General features: G+C 36.9%; 1 protein-coding gene across 1 annotated transcript in view; it reads left to right on the top strand.

The window, feature by feature from the left end:
• KCNH5 (potassium voltage-gated channel subfamily H member 5) overlaps positions 1-19380 on the top strand; it is a 302979-nt gene that overhangs the window by 22496 nt on the left and 261103 nt on the right. Inside the window, exon 2 of the mRNA XM_004738891.3 lies at positions 7932-8055. Within this exon, the coding sequence (XP_004738948.1) occupies positions 7932-8055 (124 nt within the window). The remainder of the gene's footprint in view (positions 1-7931; positions 8056-19380) is intronic.

Genomic DNA, 19380 nt, shown 5'->3' with positions numbered 1-19380 from the left:
TCTGAATTGTCAAGTGAGATCAGTAAAAGGCATCCTTTGGGTTTGGGGACATGGAGAGGTTATTGGTGATCTTGGTTGTCCTGGAGTGGTAAGGAACAAACCAGATAGGAGTGAGTCAAGTGAACAGGAGCTGAGAAGATGGAACTAATGAGAGTAGACATCTTTTATGCAAAATTTGTCCAGTGAAGGGTTGGAGAAACATATGGTGGTATCCAGGGGGGATTATGCTGAGTGGTACTCATTGAATGTGTCATGCAGAAGGTAGAGTGACCTGGTTCTGAAAGGTTTGATAGGTAAAGGGATGGGGGAAAAGCATCTCAAGTGGACAGTAGGCATCATGGATGAGTATATTTTGGGGCCATGGTGAGAAAATGGACTTAACTGCAATAGTGTGGACTTTAGAAGTAGTGAGAAATATGTTTGTGTAAGTAGGGAGAGTGAAGTTCTCTAAGCTTTCTAAGTCTGGGAGAGAATCAGATAATGTAAGCACTTGGGGGGGGGTCTTGATCTGGAGGAGGAGTGGTAAGATGGAGGCTGGGATTTGGGGGGACAAGTGAACATTAGTGTGACAAACAAGACCAGTTGAGGCAGGGAGACCATGTAGCTGAATGGACTGCCACAGCGGCCCACTCATGAAGTGGAGAGCATATGGATTAGCAGGAGTAAACTGAGTAGAACCCAACCTGGGCTAAGAGGAGAAAATCTTTGATAATCACACTATAATTTTTATTTTTGATGTATACACAAATGAAAATGTCATATTCTTATAGAGGAATTTATACTTTATGAAGCATTTTTTATGGGATGCTCATTTTATTTATTTATTTTTGTTTGTTTTATTTTTTAAAATTAATATATAATGTATTGTTTGCTTCAGGGGTACAGGTCAGTGAATCATCAGTCTTACACAACTCACAGCATTCACCATAGCACACACCCTCCTCAATGTTCATCGACCAGCTACCCTATCCTTACCCACCTCCCCACAGCAACCCTCAGTTTGTTTCCTGAGATTAAAAGTCTCTTATGGTTTGTCTCCCTCTCTGGTTCCATCTCATTTCATTTTTCCCTTCACTACCCCCCCCCCACGACTCCCTGCCTTGCCTCTTAGATTCCTTATACCAGAGAGATCATATGATAATTTTCTTTCTCTGATTGACTTATTTCACTTAGCATAATACCCTCTAGTTCCATCCACGTCATTGCAAACGGCAAGATTTTGGGGTTTTTGATGGCTGCATAGTATACCATCATAGATAGATATATATATCTCATCTTCTTTATCCGTTCTTCTGTTGCTGGAATCAACAGTCCAACTGTCCAACAGTTCTTTCCATAGTTTGGCTATTATGGACATTGCTTCTATAAACATTTGGGTGCATGTGCCCCTTCAGATCACTACATTTGGATCTTTAGGGTAAATACATAGCAATGTGATTGCTGGTTCATAGGGTAGCACTATTTTCAACTTTTTGAGGAATCTCCATACTGTTTTCCAGAGTGGCTGCACCAGCATACATTCCCACCAACAGTGTAGGAGGGTTCCCCTTTCTCTGGGGGTGCTTATTTTAATCTCTACTTTAACCACTCTATGTACCAAGAAAAGGTGGTATTACCATTCTTGTCACTAAGGTTCATTTCAAATGTCACAGCTTTCCTAAAACTTCTGAGTCTCTGGTCTTTTGTCTTCCTTGTGTTTTCTTTTAAATTTGATGTAATTAAAATACACAGATCTTAAGTGTTCAGTTCAGTTGGTTTTGACAAATGTATACACTTGTGTGACTTACACCTCTATAAGAGAACAATGACCTTCACCAGAAAGTTTCTTTTTCGTCTTTCCTGCCAGTTCTCCTACCCCTTCCCTTTAGCCATAATTGTTCTGATCTCTATCACCATAGATTAACTTTGCCTGTATTTGAACTTCATATAAATGAAATTATAGCTTCTGACTTCTTTCAATAATTGTAATGTTTATCAGATTCATCTGTGTTGTTGCATGTATGAGTCGTTTGTTCCATTTTAGAGCTGACATAGATTTTCTTGTATGAATATGTAAAATTTTTAATCTGTTCTCTTGTTGATGAACATTTGCATTGTTTTCAGTTTTTGGCTACTATGAGTAAATGTGATGTGAACATTTTCTACAAGTCTTATTGTTAACATATGTTTTCTTTTCACTGAGTAAATGCCTAAAAATGAAATCTCTGGGTCATAGTTAAATATTTAACTGTGCAAGAAACTCTTTTTCAAACTGATTGTTCCATTTTATATTCTCATTATTAATTTTATAAAGAGTTTTAGTTGTTTCACATTCTTATCAACATTTTGTATTATTAATCTTTATAGCCACCCCAGTGGCTGAGGAGTGATATATCATTGTGCTTTGAATTTGTATTCCCTGATGCCCAATGATGGTGAACACCTTATTCTTGTGGTTATTGGCCATTGTATATCTTCTTTTGGGAAGTGTCTGTTTGAGTCATTTGCCCATTTTGTTCATTGGGTCATTTGTCTCTCTGTAGGATTTTTGGGTATGTTCTGGATAGGAGGGCTTTCTCAAATATCTGTATTGTAAGTATTTTTTCCTCAGTCTGTGGATTTCCTTTTCACACTTTTGACAGTGTCCTTGAATGAGCAGCTGATTTTAATTTGATATGTCTAATTTATTTATCAACACTTACTTTTATGGTGATTGCTATAGAAGTCTTATCTAAGAAATTCTTGTCTTCCTTAAAGTGGCAAAGATTTTCTCCCACGTTTTCTTTTTATTTTTCACTTTTCTATTTAGGTTGATCACCCATTTAAAATTTTTGTGTGCATGTGCATGTGTGTGGTGTGAGGTAGTAGTCATGGTTCAGTTTTTGCTCATGTAGATATATAGTTGTTTTAGCACAGTTCATTGAAAAGACTTTTCTTTACCCATTAAACTTCCTTGGCATCTATGCAAAAAATCAATAGACCATTTTTGTGAGGTTCTATATCTGAACTATTTAACCTGGTTGTATGTTTCTCCAACTTGGATCTTCTTTTTCAGATTTTATTTTGGATTATTTTAGGTAATTTGTACTTTCATAAACATTTTATGATTACTTTGCCAGTTACTTCAGAAAAGCCCATTTATATGCTCATTGGGATTGTGTTGAATCTATAGATCAATTTGCAGAGAATTGATGTCTTAAAAATATTGTTTCCATTCATGAGTGTGGCATAGCTTATTTTTTGTCTAGGTGTTTCTTAATTTACTTAACCAGAGTTTTTTTAGCTTTCACTCTAGAGGTCCTGCACATCTTCTGATAAATTTATTCTTAAGTATTTTATATTTTTGTATCATTCTAAGTGAAATTGTTTTTCATTTTCCAGTTGTTTAATGTTAGTATATAGAAACAAAATTGACTTTTATATTAACTTTATATACTGCAACCTTGCCAGATTCACTTAATTTTAGGTGTTCCTTTGAATATTTCTTAATGCCTTAATTACTTAATGCCATCTGCAAGTAGAAAACAATTTTATCTTCCTTTCCAATATTTATGTCCTTTGTGGTTTTTTTTTCTCTTTTGGTTTATTGGTTGGGCCACCAATAAAAGTTAAGCATAAGGGTAGAGAATATACATCCTTAAATTTTTCCTGATCTTGGGGGGAAGTTATTCAATATTTTACTTTTAAAAATAATGTTAGCTATAGATTTTTTTTAGTAGGTATCCTCAGTTTGAGAAGTTTCCTTCTTTTCAGGTTTTCTCAGAGATTTTAATCATTAATAAGTGTGTCAAATTTTTTTTCTACATCTATTGAGATATGATTTTTTTTCTTTTATTCTGTTGATATAATTGATTACATTGGTTGATCTCATAATGATAAATCATCCTTACATTGATAAGATAACCCTACTTGGTTATATATAATATATATATTGCTATTTGTATTTGCTAACCTCATAAAACAAGTTCAGAAATGTTCCTCATATATTTTCTGAGAGTTTGTATAATATTTATTTTATGTTTTATTTAAATATTTGAAAGTTTTCACTGAGCCTGGAGTCATCTGAGTCTTTAGTTTTCATTAATAGATATTGAGAGAATTATGTTTTCTTAATGAATTGACCCTTTTGTTATCATTAATTGCTGCTTTTATCTCAGTTATCCTTGTCTTTAAGACTGCTTTATTTTGCATTAATGTAGCTACATTTACTTTCTTATGCTTAGTGTTAATGTAGTGTGTTTCACCACACTTTCACTTTCAATGTGTCTCTGTCTTTATACTTTAAGTGGCTTTCTTAGAAATAGTATACTATCAGTTTCTTTGTTTCAAAATCCAGTCTGGAAATTTTTGTCTTTTAATTAGTCTATTTATTCCATTTACATTTAATGTAATGCTTGATATGGTTGGATTTAGGGCTACCATCCCATGGTTTACTTTTTTTTTTTTTAAAGATGTATTTATTTATTTTACAGAGAGAAAGATAGAGAGAGCATGGGGGTAGGGGCAAACGTAGAGGGAGAGCAAGAATCTCAAGGAGACTCCCCATTGAGTGTGGAGCCCAGTGCAGGGCTCTATCCCATTGACCTTGAGATCATGACCTTGAGATCATAACCTGAGCCAAAATCAAGAGTTATACATTCAACCTACTGAGCCACGTAGGCACCCCCAGTGGTTTTGTTTTCTGTTTGTCCCACCAGTTGTTTGTTTTTACCTTCTTGACTTTTTTTGTGAGGGTCATCATTATTATTATTTTGATTCTTTTTTTCCTTTCAACTAAAACTCCTGCCACATTTGTTTTGCTGTGATTTTGCTGGCAATGAAATCTTCCTGTTTTGTTTCTGAATGTGTCTTTATTTTGCCTTCAATTTTGAAGGATACTCTGCTCTAGATGAAAATCTAGGTTGATAAATATTTTCCTTTCAATATTTTAAAGATGTCATTTCATTGTTTTTTGGTCATCTTTGTATTTCAGGATTTGTATGCTATAATTTTTATCTCTCCCATGCCCCCCCCCCCCATATTTAAATAATCTTCTTTCTTTGGGTGTTTAAAAGACTTTTCGCCTTATTTTTTATTTTCAGTTTTGCTGTTACCCATCTTTGTACTGTGGCTTTGCTTGCATTTATCTTGCTTGAGGCTTACTGAACTAAGATCTCTATGTTGTTATTTTTCATGTAATTTGAGAAATTTTAGTTATCTTTATTCATATGACATTTGTGCCCAATTCTGTCTTTTTTATTTTTCTCCCATACTCAACTACATATGTTTTAGACTGTTTGATATTGTCCTATGGAACATCTTTTAATCTCTTTTTCTTTTTGCTTCAGTTTGGAATCATTTGCATTGATATGTTTTTAAACTGTTAATTCTTAGTGTTCATTGTACTGTTAAACCTATTCAATGAATTTTTTTAAAGATTTTTAAAAAAAAATTTGTTTATTTGACAGACAGAGAGCACAAGCAGGCAGAGAGGCAGGCAGAGAGAGAGGGGGAAGCAGGCTCCCCGCTGAGCAGAGAGCCTGATGTGGGGCTTGATCCCAGGACCCTGGAATCATGACCTGAGCCAAAGGAAGAGGTTTTAGCCCACTGAGCTACCCAGGCACCTCTGAATTTTTTTTATCCCAGAAGTTGTATTGTTTATTTCTGTTCCCATATTGACCTCTCTTTCTATTGCTTATTTTTCCCCTCAATTATCATAAAAATTTTCTCTTTCTTTGCCTGTTTAATAGTTTTTAAGTGTATACTGGACATTGTGTTCATACATTGTAAAGAGCAGGTAAATTACAGGGGGGTTTCCTTGATTATGAGTTTAGCTTTGTGTGAGTGTGTGTGTAAGTGTACACTCCACATTTTTAATGTTAGTCCCAGTTTATAGCCTATTATTCTAGGACTTGTTTCTTATTCCTAAAGGATGACTTTTTTGTGGCTTAAATGGAGAACTTATCTACCAAGCTTATCTAACTTGATAGGACTTGAACTGAAAAATTTGTCTTCCAGCCTTGAGAGCTGGTGAAATTTCTGCTTACCTCTTGCCTTGTAGTCATTGCTGAAGTAGACAGGTTTCTTGTAGTCTCATTTTGTGCATGCATAGTTGAGATTGCAGAGATTTGAGGTAGATTTATATTCAGGTTTATGGCTCCATATGTTAAAGGATCTCCCCCTCAACTTCAAGCTGCTCTGGTAGCCCCAAATCGTGACTTTTGACTATTTAGTCCCATAAGACTTTTTCTGCTTGAACTATATAACCAATGAACTGTATAAACTAGAAATTTGCTCTCTTGGTGAATGACAGTTAAATGAATATCTTATTTAATGTATCTCTTTTTTTTTTTTTCGAGGTTTTGTCTTTTTTTTTTTTTTAGTTTGTCTACTTTCATTTGTTTTTAGTGCCTTGAAACAAATTTTTGTCATATTTTATCCAATGCTTCTAGATTTAGCATGTATTCTGATAAATTGTAATTAGTTTTTACATATTTATTTTTCTTAGCATGTAAGTTTTTTTTGAGAGTAAAGCGTATGTTTTATTGATTGTTATTCTATCCCATTGTTTGACCAAGAGTAGTGCCTTTTACTTAGTGCCTTCAACTTACAATGTTGAATTGCACTGTTATTTTTATGAAGACAAACTTTGAGTCAGGATTTAAACTTAAAGTCTTAAACTCATAAGGTAATTTCCCTTTTAGGACACTATTTTGAATATGAGTTCAAAGGAGATTTTTTTGGCAAATATTTTGAATTTTTGAAGTATAGTATTCCCTTAAAATTTACTTTTTTAAAATATTAGATTTTTAATCAGGGGTGATATCAAAAGCTATTATTTTTGTATTAATTTTTTTCACTTAAATTCAAGTTGATTAACATATAGTATTGGTTTCAGGAGTAAAATTTAGTGATTTATTACTTATATATATCCCCCAGTTCTCATCCCAGCAAATACCCTTTTTAATCCCCATTACCCATTTAGCTCATTACCCGCACCCACCTCCCCTCCAGCAATCCTCAGTTTGTTCTCTATTTTTAAGATTCTCTTATGGTTTACCTCCTTCTCTGTTTTTATCTTATTTTATTTTATACCTAAAGCAAAATCACTTCTCCTTGCAAAATAGACCAGAGATGTTCCTTTTATTTACAATAATCATAGTGTCCAAATTTGGTGTAGAATGTGGTTGAAATAATATATTTGAATAATTTTATTTTAAAAAAGGAATCTTCAAAGTTATTTTAAATTTCTTTTAAAGATTTTATTTAATTGAAAGAGCGAGTGAGCATGCATGTGTGTGTGTGTGCAAGTGAGTGGAGGGGCAGAGGGAGAGAATCTCAAGCACACTCCCCACTGAGCATAGAGCCCTCTGTGGGGCTTGATCTCATGACCCAGGAGATCATGAGCTGAGCTAAAACCAAGAGTCCAAAGCTTAACCAACTGAGCCACCCAAACACCCTCTTCAATGTTCTTTTAAATTAGACGTCTCAAGATCAATCTAATGGACAATTTGTCCCATCATGTCAGAATTATAATAATAGAATTTTTGGAGCAGTCCTACAAATTTGCCTTAATATTATCAAGTTTAGTTTTCTCAATTAGTGGAGAAGTGACTCTAGCCTTAATCTCAATAAATTAATCTGTTTCAGTATAATTATTATAGTCGTTAACATTTACTTAATATCAACCATACTTGTTTTCATAGATTGGACTATACTCAAATGCAAAGAGGTATTATAAACCGGCTTTTTTTCAGTGGAATTTTAAATTTGTATGCAAATCTTGTACTTACTGCAGATCGCATTTGATAATCGTGTTAAACTGATTATGTCAATCTCAAGAATAGGCTTTATTTTTTGTATCATAACAAAACATAGTTGTATTTGTCTTAAATTTGTCTTTTTGTTTCCTTGAAAGAAGTACATTGTTAAATGAAGATTAAAAAACTTCGTTTTCCTTCTTTCTTCTTTAGAATCGAGTTTCTTACTGGGAAATGCCCAGATTGTGGATTGGCCTGTAGTTTATAGTAATGACGGTTTTTGCAAACTCTCTGGGTATCATCGAGCTGACGTCATGCAGAAAAGCAGCACTTGCAGGTAGGTAATAGAACAGCTCAGGAATCTTTTCTGAAATTTAAGTATATGCTGAATGTGGTTAAAGGCTAAACTTACAATAGTCTCCTACTTGACCTAGGTTTTGCTTCTTTGTGGTTTTTTGCTTCCTGCGGTTTTTTCCCTGTGGTCTCATGCTTTCAGTAGTTTGTTACCCACAGTTTACCACTTCCAGGAGCAGATGTTTCTCTTCTGATGCCTACATCATTCACCTCACTTCCTCTCATTTCTTATGAAATGCTTTGCTATTTTGCATTTCCTCATTTCACATCTTCTCAAGAAAGGTGAGTACAATCTAGTAAAATGCTTAGAGAAAGAGACCACACTCACATAACTTTTATTACAGTATATTGTTATGATTGTTCTATTTTATTATTAGTTATTATTGTTAATCTCATTTGCCTAATTTATAAATGAACTTTATCATAGGTATGCATGTATAGGAAAAAAACCAGTTTAAACAGTGTTAGGAATTATCTGTGATTTCAGACATCCATGGGTGTCTGTGTGTGTGTGTGTGTGTGAGGGGGTGGGGGTTTGGAGGGAGTGGGTCTTAGAACAGATCCTCCCCAGATAAGGGGAAATTCCTGTACTTATACTCTCTGTGATATTGGGATTTATTTGTAATAAGAAACACGTATTTGATTTTTGACATGGCTCCTGGCATGGTCTCTGAAAACCCTCAGAATTTCCTGTGATAAGAACAATAAGTGTGCCTTTTATTATGTTAATGGTGACTTTGGAAAGCCCTTAAGTAACCTTAGTAAGGAGGCTATTGCCAGGGGAACCATCCAGGCGTTTGGAGGGTTGAAACTTTCTGTACTCCAGCTCCTCAACCTCCCAACCTCTAGGGAAGGAAGGGAGCTGCAGGTTGAATTAATTGCCAGTTGTCAAGGATTTAATCAATCACGACTATGTAGTGAAGCCTCCATAAAAACACCAAAGGGCAGAGTTCAGGGAGCTTCAGGGCTGGGGAGCGTGTGGAGGTGTTGGGAGAGTGGAACACCTGGGGACAGCATGGAATTCTGTGCTTTCCCCCCATGCCTTGCCTGTGCATCTATCCCTTCGCTCTAGCTATGCCTGAGTTGTATCCTTTTCTAATAAACCAGGATCTAGTAAGAAAAATATTTCTTTGAGCTCTGTGTGCAGCCCTAGCAAATTAAGCAAAACCTCTGGTCTGTAGTTGTGTTAAGTCTGAAGTACAAATAACAACTTGTTATTTTCAAATGGTGTCTGGAGTGGAGGAGTGGGGGATGGGGGGTGGTCTTGTAGGACAGACCCTTGACCTCTGGAATTATCTATCTCCCCATAGGCAGTGTCAGAATTCAGTTGAACTGTACGACAACTGTGACCTAACCGGTGTAAGCTCATTCTTTAGTGAGTCAGAAACTGCACCAGGTGGTGCAGACCACCTGCAAACAAAGAAAACTTTATTTGCAGCAAATAAAGTCATTATGAGGAATGGCTTCCAAAGCCGTTCCCCTGAGCAGGAGTGGATGGGTTCTTTTTATTTAGGGTTAAGATGAATATTTAGATAGGGAAGCTTCATCTGTAGAGGAGGGCATCAAGTCGCGCATTCACCTTAAGGAGCACGACTATACCTACAGTGTATGTTATGTAAATGAGGCTCCTCCAGGGGCGGAGATTTTAGTATGGTAATAAGGTGAAGGTAGTTGTCCGTCATTCTAGAGGACGCCCCCCCCCCCCACCCATGGCCCTTCTGCGCAGGTACGAGTCAGGGGTTACCAGCGGGCTGGAGGTCTTGTCAGTTCCACTGTTTTCGCTGGAGGGGGGGTTTCGCTCTCTACCCGAGTTAAGAGGTAAGCTGCAAAGAAGAGCTTAAGGAAAAGTGTGGAAGAAAAGTCGGTGAGCACAAGCAGGTAGGAGGTAAAGGTCATGTCCTGGGGTCTAGCAGGTGATACACCCAGCTGGTGTCACAAGAATTACTTGTTGATATGGCTATAGTCGCCCATCCCGCCTTGGTATCAGAATCTATTAACTTGTATATAAAAACTGTAGAGTAAAAATTACATTAGAATATTAAAGAGACTAAATTGTCAATGGGGATAGTTTGAGAGCCGTTGGGGGGAACTTGTGCAAAGAAAAAGATTTTTGCCCATTTGTAAATCTATTCATTCATTCCATATATATTTTTTGACCATCTGCAATGAACCATGAACTATTCTAGGTGCCAAGTGATCAAAGGAGCCTCCTATATCCGAGAACCACTGATGGCATCAGCACTTTTGAGCTGCTAAAACTGTCTCGAACAGAGTAAACAGCCCCCAACCAAGTAGGACATAATTCAGGAACCTTTAAAGAAGTCAAGATGACGTTTTTACATCCTGTGTAAATCATATGTACTTTGTGATGTTGATACATTGTAACTTTGCTATTTTGTTTGGTGTATGTAAAACAGAATCTGGCATTTACATTATTTATAACAATTCTTTCTTAAGTATGCCGTATCTGTGAGTTTAAAGAGAGTATTATGAAAAAAGATCATATAAAAGAAAAGCAAGTTCTATAAAGGGACCAATTTAGATCCGAAAACTTTTTCACAATATTTCAGTAAGGCCAGATGGGATGTTTTTTCCCTTGAGTTAATTTTTCTTCAAAGCTCTCACTTAACTAAGCACAAAATCATGTTATTTTGGAACTATAAGGGATCTAAATTATTTTCTACTCCAAATCCTTTGTTTTTCAGAGCAGAAAACTGAGGTAATGTTTACGGACTTGCCCAGGGAAATACAGTGATTTATTTGTCTTTTACATATTTATGCTGAAAAAATACATACATATATTCTATATCTTTATGGAAGCTAGGGATTTCATTCTATACAAGTGAGTCTAGACCTGATCACACATAGGAATCACTTGGAGAGGTTTTGTACCACGTAGATTCCCAGACCTCACTTTTGGGAATCACCTGTTCAATCAGACTCACCCAAGGTAGGAGGTGGGGGCAGGTATCCGTACCTTTACCCATTGGCTTCAGATGATTCTGATGTTAGATAGGTGTGAGCAGTAGTTTGTTCAAACATCTTCTTCCTTCACTTATCTGGTCCCCATAATCCTCCTTTTTCTAAAGTTATTTTCAGGTTCAATCTTCATTCCTAGGTCTGAAATTGGTAAGCAAGAGTGATGGAAAACCGTGGCCTGCCCTTATTGAGAAACTGCCTTTGGTAGCGTTGATGTCTTTGTGCCTTTTTCTTCCACTGGGTGAATGTTAGCTCCCAGGCTGGCGCTGCCACTGAGGTGTGTGTTCTCAGTTCTGGGAGGTTAAGGTCTGTATCGAGCTTCTCTTTTCTCTTATATCTCAGCAGGCTTTAGGTTAGGAAAAGGTTAGCTTTATGGTAGATGTTGCTTATGGAACAGGCTCTGTAGAGAGTTCCAGGGACTGTAGAGGCTCCCACACCCATTTCCTCTTTGGACTGTGGACGTCCCAGCATCATGCCGTGCCTGTTTCAGATGCCGCCTTCTACCTAAAGGTATTGACGATGCCCTCGACAAAATTTTCCTCCTCTGACTTGCTTGTGGTTCATTATTTGGCATCACCATCTGGCCTTACACTAACTTTCCTTATCCCTTGGGATTTTTATTGCCATTGCTTTAGTTATTGATGAGACCTATTCCTCTTCATATCTGGATATATTGTAAAGTCTTGCTCCCATCTGTTCCTGATTCCATGTATCTGCCTCTACTTCCAGTCTCCTACATTGGCATGTGCAATGTGTCCTACAAAAGAGTTCAGTAAAAAGACTCTTGCATGTTTCCTTAGCATATTCTCTCCCCTAAAAGACCTGCTTTTCCCATCCCACCACCAGCGATAGATTGTAAATGTCTTTAAAGGGGGGGTGTATGGCTCAGTCACTAAGCATCTGCCTTCTATTCAGATCACGATCCTAGGGTCCTGGGATCGAGCCCCGCATCAGGTTCCCTGCTCAGCAGGAAGCCTGCTTCTCCCTCTCCCACTCCCCCTGCTTGTGTTCCCTCTCTCACTATGTGTTTCTGTCATATAAATAAATAAAGTCTTTTAAAAAATGTCTTTAAGGTAGGTATTTCATCTTGTTCACTTTTGTATGCAGTAAGGATACAGCTCAGTGTTCTGTGTTTGTATTTGTTGAATTAGATTGGCTTGCATTGCAGTAAACCCTAACCTAGGTCTCCCATGCTTCTGTATGATGTGCTTTGGTTTATTGTATTTCATCCCAAGTGTTATGGTGTTTAAGGTGGGTAGAGAGTGGAGAGCTTTACGTTATGTTATGCTTTTTCACCATGGGAAGAAGTATGCAAACTTTCCCCTAGTTCCTCTTCACTATTGTTAGAAATGATATTTTCAAAATGATAATATTCTTTTTTTAAAGAAATTTAAAAAATTACTTATGGGGGAGAGCATAGGCACACACATGCAAGTTGGGGAGAGGAGCAGAGGGAGGGAGAGAATCCACCAGCAGATTCCCCACTGAGCTGAAGCATGTTGTGGCTTGCTTCCAGGACCCTGAGATCATGACCTGAACCAAGAATCAGCTGTTCAACTGACTGAGCCACCCAGGTGCCCCTGAAATGATACTATTAATGTGAACAATTATTACTTGATTGCACAAAATATCTAGTGTGTTTTGCTGATCTAAAAACTGCAACCAGCTTATGCCTTCAAAGAACAATGAAGACTAGTATCTGATACATGAACAGATGATAGTTAAAACTTATCAGGTTTTCTTTCTTTCTTTCTTTTTTTTTTTTTTTAAGATTTTTATTTATTTATTTGAAAGAGAGAGACAGAGAGAGAGAGAACAGCAGAGGGAGAGAGAGAGAAGCAGACTCTTCACTGACGCTGGGCTGGATCCAAGGACTCCGGGATCATGACTTGAGCTGAAGGCAGATGATTAACAACTGAGCCACCCAGGCACCCCAGAACCTTATCAGGTTTTCTTATAGGCATAATTTATTCTAACACACTCCCTTTTTCAGCCTCCTTGTCCCTTTTAAAAATTAAACTCTACCCATTTTGTTTATTGCAGCATTTTTTAAGAAGAATAAAGTCCTAGTAATAGTGAAAATGTCCAGTAGTATGTTTGCTAAAAAATATTATGGTGAAGCCTAATTTTCTAAATCATATGTTGGAAGAATAAGACACTGGAAGAAGCTAACATATTTTTTAAGCAAAAAAAAAAAAAAAAAAAAAAAATCACCCAAGCAAACAAACCAAAAAATAGTTTACAGAGCACTATCTACATTCTGATTCTGATTTTTTTACATATGGATTTTTTCTAGTTCCTGTATATATCTTTAAAACCTTTGAATATCACACACAAGGAAAAAAGAAAAGGAGAGAAAAATTTTATACACATACAGAAATACATTGTTAAAGCTAAGAGTTACCATAATGTTTGGAATCGCTGCAGTTCTAGTTGGAGATAACTAGTTTGACACTGAGGGTAGCCTTGAAAATAATTCAGACTTTTACTGATTTTTTTTTTAAAGATTTTATTTATTTACCTGATAGATATATATAGAGAGAGGGAACACAAGCAGGGGGAGTGGGAGAGGGAGAAGCAGGCTCCTCGATGAGCAGGGAGCCAGATGTGGGCCTTGATCCCAGGACCTGGGATCGAGACCTGAGCCAAAGGCAGATGCTTAATGATTGAGTCACCCAGGCACCTGTATTTTACTGATTTTAGTAATTAGACATTTTAAGCAAACAACAGAATAAGGAACTACAAATCCGCGAGCATCAGTCTGTGAAGAAACAATATGACATTTTATATGTGGAAAAAAATCATCTTTTTATACAACTTGCATTAGATGGCTCAAAGTAGTGACTGATAAAAATTAATGTTCTACTTTTAAAATACTCAAATATGAGTTGTTTGGGAAAATGAAAAAAATTAATTTGGGATTTCACAAATCTCAAGAGGCTAATATTTAGTTCTTCCATTTCCTTGTTCCTCCTTTGCCCTTCCCTGTTGGTCTCCCATTAGACCAGGTGCATGAAATGAAACTAAACATACTCCTTGGTTTGTCCCACTAAATTATGACCCCTCTGGGCAAAGTCTCCATTTTATTTTATTTCTTTTTCTTGCCTTTTATTTCTTTTCCCCTTCAGTCCATTCCCCTTCCTTTTCCATAGTTATTCCTTATAATGTGTTTATTGTGTGTCTTTCTGATTCATCTTCCATTGATTAAATACGTATATTTTTGAAATGATGTTACGTTGTGTTTTTAAAATCTACATATTTCAGGGGCGCCTGGGTGGCTCAGTGGTTTAAAGCCTCTGCCTTTGGCTCAGGTCATGATCCCAGTGTTCTGGGATCCAGCCCCATATTGGGCTCTCTGCTCTGCAGGGAGCCTGCTCCCCGCCCCCCGCCCCCACCTGCCTCTCTGTCTCTCAAATAAATAAATAAAATCTTTAAAAAAATCTACATATTTCATACCATGCAGTAAGACTAATAGTTTCTTACTGTTTTCACTCAACATTATTACGTTTTTGAACTGTTTTTTTTCATTGCCATATAACACTTATTTCATTATGTCTGATGTTGTGGAGTGCTTCTGTAGTCTTCCCAGCCTTCTATTTTATTATCCATTCTAGTAGCCGTGAACTCCAACTTCTGACACTTTGCTACATTCAACAAATAGCCTTCTGCACATCTTCTTGTGGCCCCCTTTATGAAAAATCATCTGTCCCTGGAGCCAGAAATAGGATAGCTGGATAGTAGAATATAGGCAGAGTGTGTAGATTAACTGCTCCCAAATTTCTGTCCAGAGTACCTTTCTGTTTCCACTCTCAGCAGTCACGAGGGAATGTCACTAGTTTCCTACATCCTTGTACTCCATAATGGTACACAATAGTATATACTTAATTTTTTTTTAAATTTATGTATTTATTTGAGAGAGGGAGGGAGCTGGGTGAGCAGCAGAAGGGGAGGGGAAAAGCATCCTCCATGCTGAGCTTGGACCTGACTTGGGGGCTCCATCCTGGGACCCTCAGATCATGACCTGAGCTGAAATCAAGAGTAGGGTGCTTAACCAACTGAGACACCCAGGTGACCTTACATTTTTATTTTTTAAAATGTGATGTGTGCTAGGTACCATCTCATTTTTGTTTTGGCTGAAAATTCAGAAAAACAGTCTAATGACACTTCAGGATTGGTAGGAATTTCAAATCTAGCCCATTTTACTGTCTAGTAATTGTGTTTCCAAGGCTTTGGACTGTTTGGTTATTTATTGAAGGACACAAAATGTATTACATATTTAAAAGAGGTTGTAGGTTTTGGAGGAGGATATTTAAAAGCTTCTGATCTTTTTTCAAGACATGGAGACATGCTATCATAGGTTAGTAGAAACCACTTGAGTATTTTACCTTTGATTGACCTGAGATTTTTAAGAGCCCCTTCAATTTTTTGTTTGTTTGCTTTTGTTTGTTTGTTTTTAGAAGGGTGAGAAGAGTAATAATACAGGTAGGGAGGATTGGAGTATCTAGGTGCTTTCAAACACATTTTTCCCCTCCTCTGGGAGGCTCATTAATAATCCTTTATCCAAGCCATCAAATGAGACAATGAAGCAATTACGAGGCACTTTACTGGATGTCTTTCACAAGTAGTTTTATTAACACAGGGTCATCTCAGCCAGTGAGAGCACATTACACATGATGGATGTCAGTCAATTTGGTTCCTTTTGGCTGAGGGCTCTGCCTCACACAGTGGCACCAAGGGAAAGTGTTGAGAGCAGAGGTGACTCAGTGATGTTACACTCCAAAGGTTAGAGATGTCCAGTGCTCTCCCTAGTTTCTGTTAATTACATGCCATGGATCTACCATTTATGACTCGATCTAAATCCTTATAAGCTTGTATAAATTAATGGGCTGTGAAACCTTCTGGTTATGATTCAATGTATAAAGTAATGCTTTGTTTTATTCCAAAATTACCTCTTACAGATTTTGAAAGCTGTGTTATTTGTTTGTAAATTTTCCTTCTTACTCCACCTCTCCCAGGCTTTTTACTTTTTGACCCTTTGGCTCTATACAGTTGAGCCCCTTCTCCCCTTAACTTTTTTTTTTTTTCACTGTGTTATGTTAGTTAGGTAGTGTCCCATGATTCGTTGTTTGTGTATAACACCCAGTGCTCCATGCCATCCGTGCCCTCCTCCATACCCATCACCAGGCTCACCCATCCCCCCCACCCCCTCTCCCTTCTAATTTTATTCTTGTGGCTGACTGAGGGAGAGACCACATTTACCAACCGCATTAAGCCAATCTGTGTGGCTTCTGTGATGAAGCATTTGCTGGTCTGTGAATTACAGCTTATAGATAATATCCTTTTTGTGGTGACTGAATATGGTGTTTGAGTCCAAGAGCTTTGTTGACTATTAGCAGATTAAGATAGATTGGCAGAACTCATGAGTAGGTTGTATTTTTTTTTGTTTGTTTGTTTGTTTGTAAGGTTCCTTTCTCCCTTGGAAATCTGTCAACATTTATAGCTATCCTTGTTGGTAGGTATCATAATGAGGCTTGTTTGTGAGATTTTGTTGATAGAACAAGGGATCCAAGAATAAGTAAATCCTGCTGTAAACCAAGGCCACCTGTCCTTAGAAATTTGCTAGGGTAGAAAATACATGAAAGGTATACTGCCCTAGTGCTTAGGCAAGCTGGATTTAGCATAGGCCAGTCCTATGGTGGTCCCTTACTCCCAGGACCACCAGTTATGTCTTGAGAAAACTGGCCAGAATATTCAGGAGCAGGCCATGAGTGGATTTATGCCTCAACTTCATGGGCTTATAAAGAAAGAAGACACACAGGGGTGCCCAGGTGGTTCAGTTGGTTAAGCACCTGCCTTCTGCTCAGGTCATGATCTCAGGGTCCTGGGATTGAGCCCCATGTTGGGCTTCCTGCTTAGCATGGAGTCTGGTTCTCTCTCTCCCTCTCCATCTCCCCCAATCCCACTCATGTGTGCTCTCTCTCTTTCAAATAAATAAAATTAAAAAAAAAAAAAGAGGCCCCAAATGATGTACATATCTCTTTACGAAACAGTGACACTGCCCATTAGCATGCTTGGCCCAAACCCTGTTCTAGAATTGTAGAGGAGCTAGAGAGTAGTGGGCTGGAGGGGTTTTCTTCTAACTCCAGCCATAAGAAGCATTCCAGTCATAATTCAGCCATTGTACAGCACATTATAATTTGTGACTTCATGTGCATTATCTTTTTAAAACCCTCACCCTCTGAGGTATATGAACATTATCATCATTTTACAGATGAGGAAACTGAAGGTCAAAGCAATTATATGTCTTGCCCATGAATTATGCAGTTTGTAAGTGGTCCGGTGGTCTTCTGTTATATCATGAGAACTCAATATTATAGCGGTGATAGATAGCTTCTGAGCATTTAGTTTTATTTTCTTTTCCAATAAGATAACAGTGCAGCTATAGAAATCATTTATAATTACTCTAAGGAGAGCTTGGCATTCTAAAAGAGCAATTTGAAGTTCTGGAAATTTTTTTTATATTCCCATTATGTATTCCTGGAGGGCATACATAAAAAAATGTTCAAAATTATTATATGGGTATATAGTTTCTAAAGCCTGATGGTTACCATTTCTAAATCTTTTTTTTTTTTTAAGATTTTATTTATTTATTTGACAGAGATAGATCACAAGTAGGCAGAGAGGCAGGCAGAGAAAGAGAGAGGAGGAAGCAGTCTCCCGGCTGAGCAGAGAGCCCGATGCGGGACTCGATCCCAGGACCCTGAGATCATGACCTGAGCCAAAGGCAGCGGCCCAACCCACTGAGCCACCCAGGCGCCCCACCATTTCTAAATCTTAGTATCCTTCAAATTCCATAAACCATTCAAAGACTGCATTGAACTTCAGCCATCTGGAGTCAGGCTGATGGAAACCTTGATAAAGACACTCAACATTTATGTGTAAAATAACTGAGCAAATAAACAAATATGTCATTCTCATAAACTGTGTGGAAGCATTGAATTAGTATTGTTTGAACAACTTCAGATGGAAATATTTTCATTGGAAGGATGGATAATACATTTCAAAGATCTTTTATAGTTCATTTTGAAATATTTTTAATTAGTTAATTGCTGCATTTTACCACTTCACATATGTGTTCTGTCACATATATTTGGTTTAATAAACTTAAAATGAAAAATATGAGTGAAACATATAAGAAATAAAAGACTAATTTTTAAGGAAGTATTTAGATTATAATAATCTTTTTTTTAAAAAAAAGATTTTGTTTATTTTTATGACAGAGGGAGAGAGATCACAAGTAGGCAGAGAGGCAGGCAGAGAGAGAGAGGAGGAAGCAGGCTCCCTGCCGAGCAGAGAGCCCTAATGTGGGGCTTGATCCCAGGACCCTGAGATCATGACCTGAGCTGAAGGCAGAGGCTTAAACCACTGAGCCACCCACGCGCCCCATCTTTCTTTTTTTTTAAGTGCCTCTATAGGACAGGTAATTTTACCAGTTAGAGAGCTAAATTAGAGAAGAATATATTATAGAAATTTTAGAGTTTATTTGAAAAGTTCTTGTTTTCCTCTTCTCTTTAGAATTTTAACTGAATCAGACTTTTGTGGTATTTTTTATTAGGTGGTATTATCATATCAATTTCTGATAGTTTTTTAAAATTTAAGTTGTAACTTATTTTTAAATCCTATTAGAGTTAATTTTTCAAGAATTTTTTTATCTTAATTGTTTATTTTGTAGATGTTTTCTTTTTTAAAATGTTTTCCTGTTGGCCAATTGTGGACATTGTGTTTTAGTTTATTGAACTGTAGAGCTCTGACATTTACTAACAGGGGTAAAATGGTTTTTCTTTTCTTTCCATTTAAGACTGTAAACATTTAGTTATCTTAACTATTTTTTTTCTGATTCTTCATGTTTTCTTTCTACTAACAAGTCTTTAGATTAAAAATAACAGTCATTTAAAAAAAACTGATTAAAAAGGTCACCTATCTGTAAAAAATACCAACAGTATTAAAATAGTGTCTTATTTTTTTGGAGGGCAAGGAGGGTGCCTTTAACTGAGTAATTCTGGTTTCAGTGTGATGCCTTCAAGAGATTTTCGTGAAACTGTCATGAGCTGGAATCCAGGCTTTGGCAGAAGTAAGGGTTTTTCAGTGCTCTCTTACGGGTAGGCCCAGAGGCTTCCTCTGTGAGTCTGGCTCTGAGATTATGGAGTTAGAATCTGTCATTTTATTGAGATTCTCTTGCTTATTTTACTGTTATAATGACAATGAAAGTTTTCTTTTTTCTTTTCTTTCTTTCTTTTTTTTTTTTTAAAGATTTTTATTTATTAGACAG

Source organism: Mustela putorius, unplaced genomic scaffold (assembly GCF_011764305.1).
Source record: "Mustela putorius furo isolate JIRA1106 unplaced genomic scaffold, ASM1176430v1.1 tig00000129_pilon_pilon_pilon, whole genome shotgun sequence".
Lineage (NCBI taxonomy): Eukaryota > Metazoa > Chordata > Mammalia > Carnivora > Mustelidae > Mustela > Mustela putorius.
The sequence above is the reverse complement of the archived record's forward strand: the minus strand, read 5'-3'. Positions and strand labels throughout refer to the sequence as shown.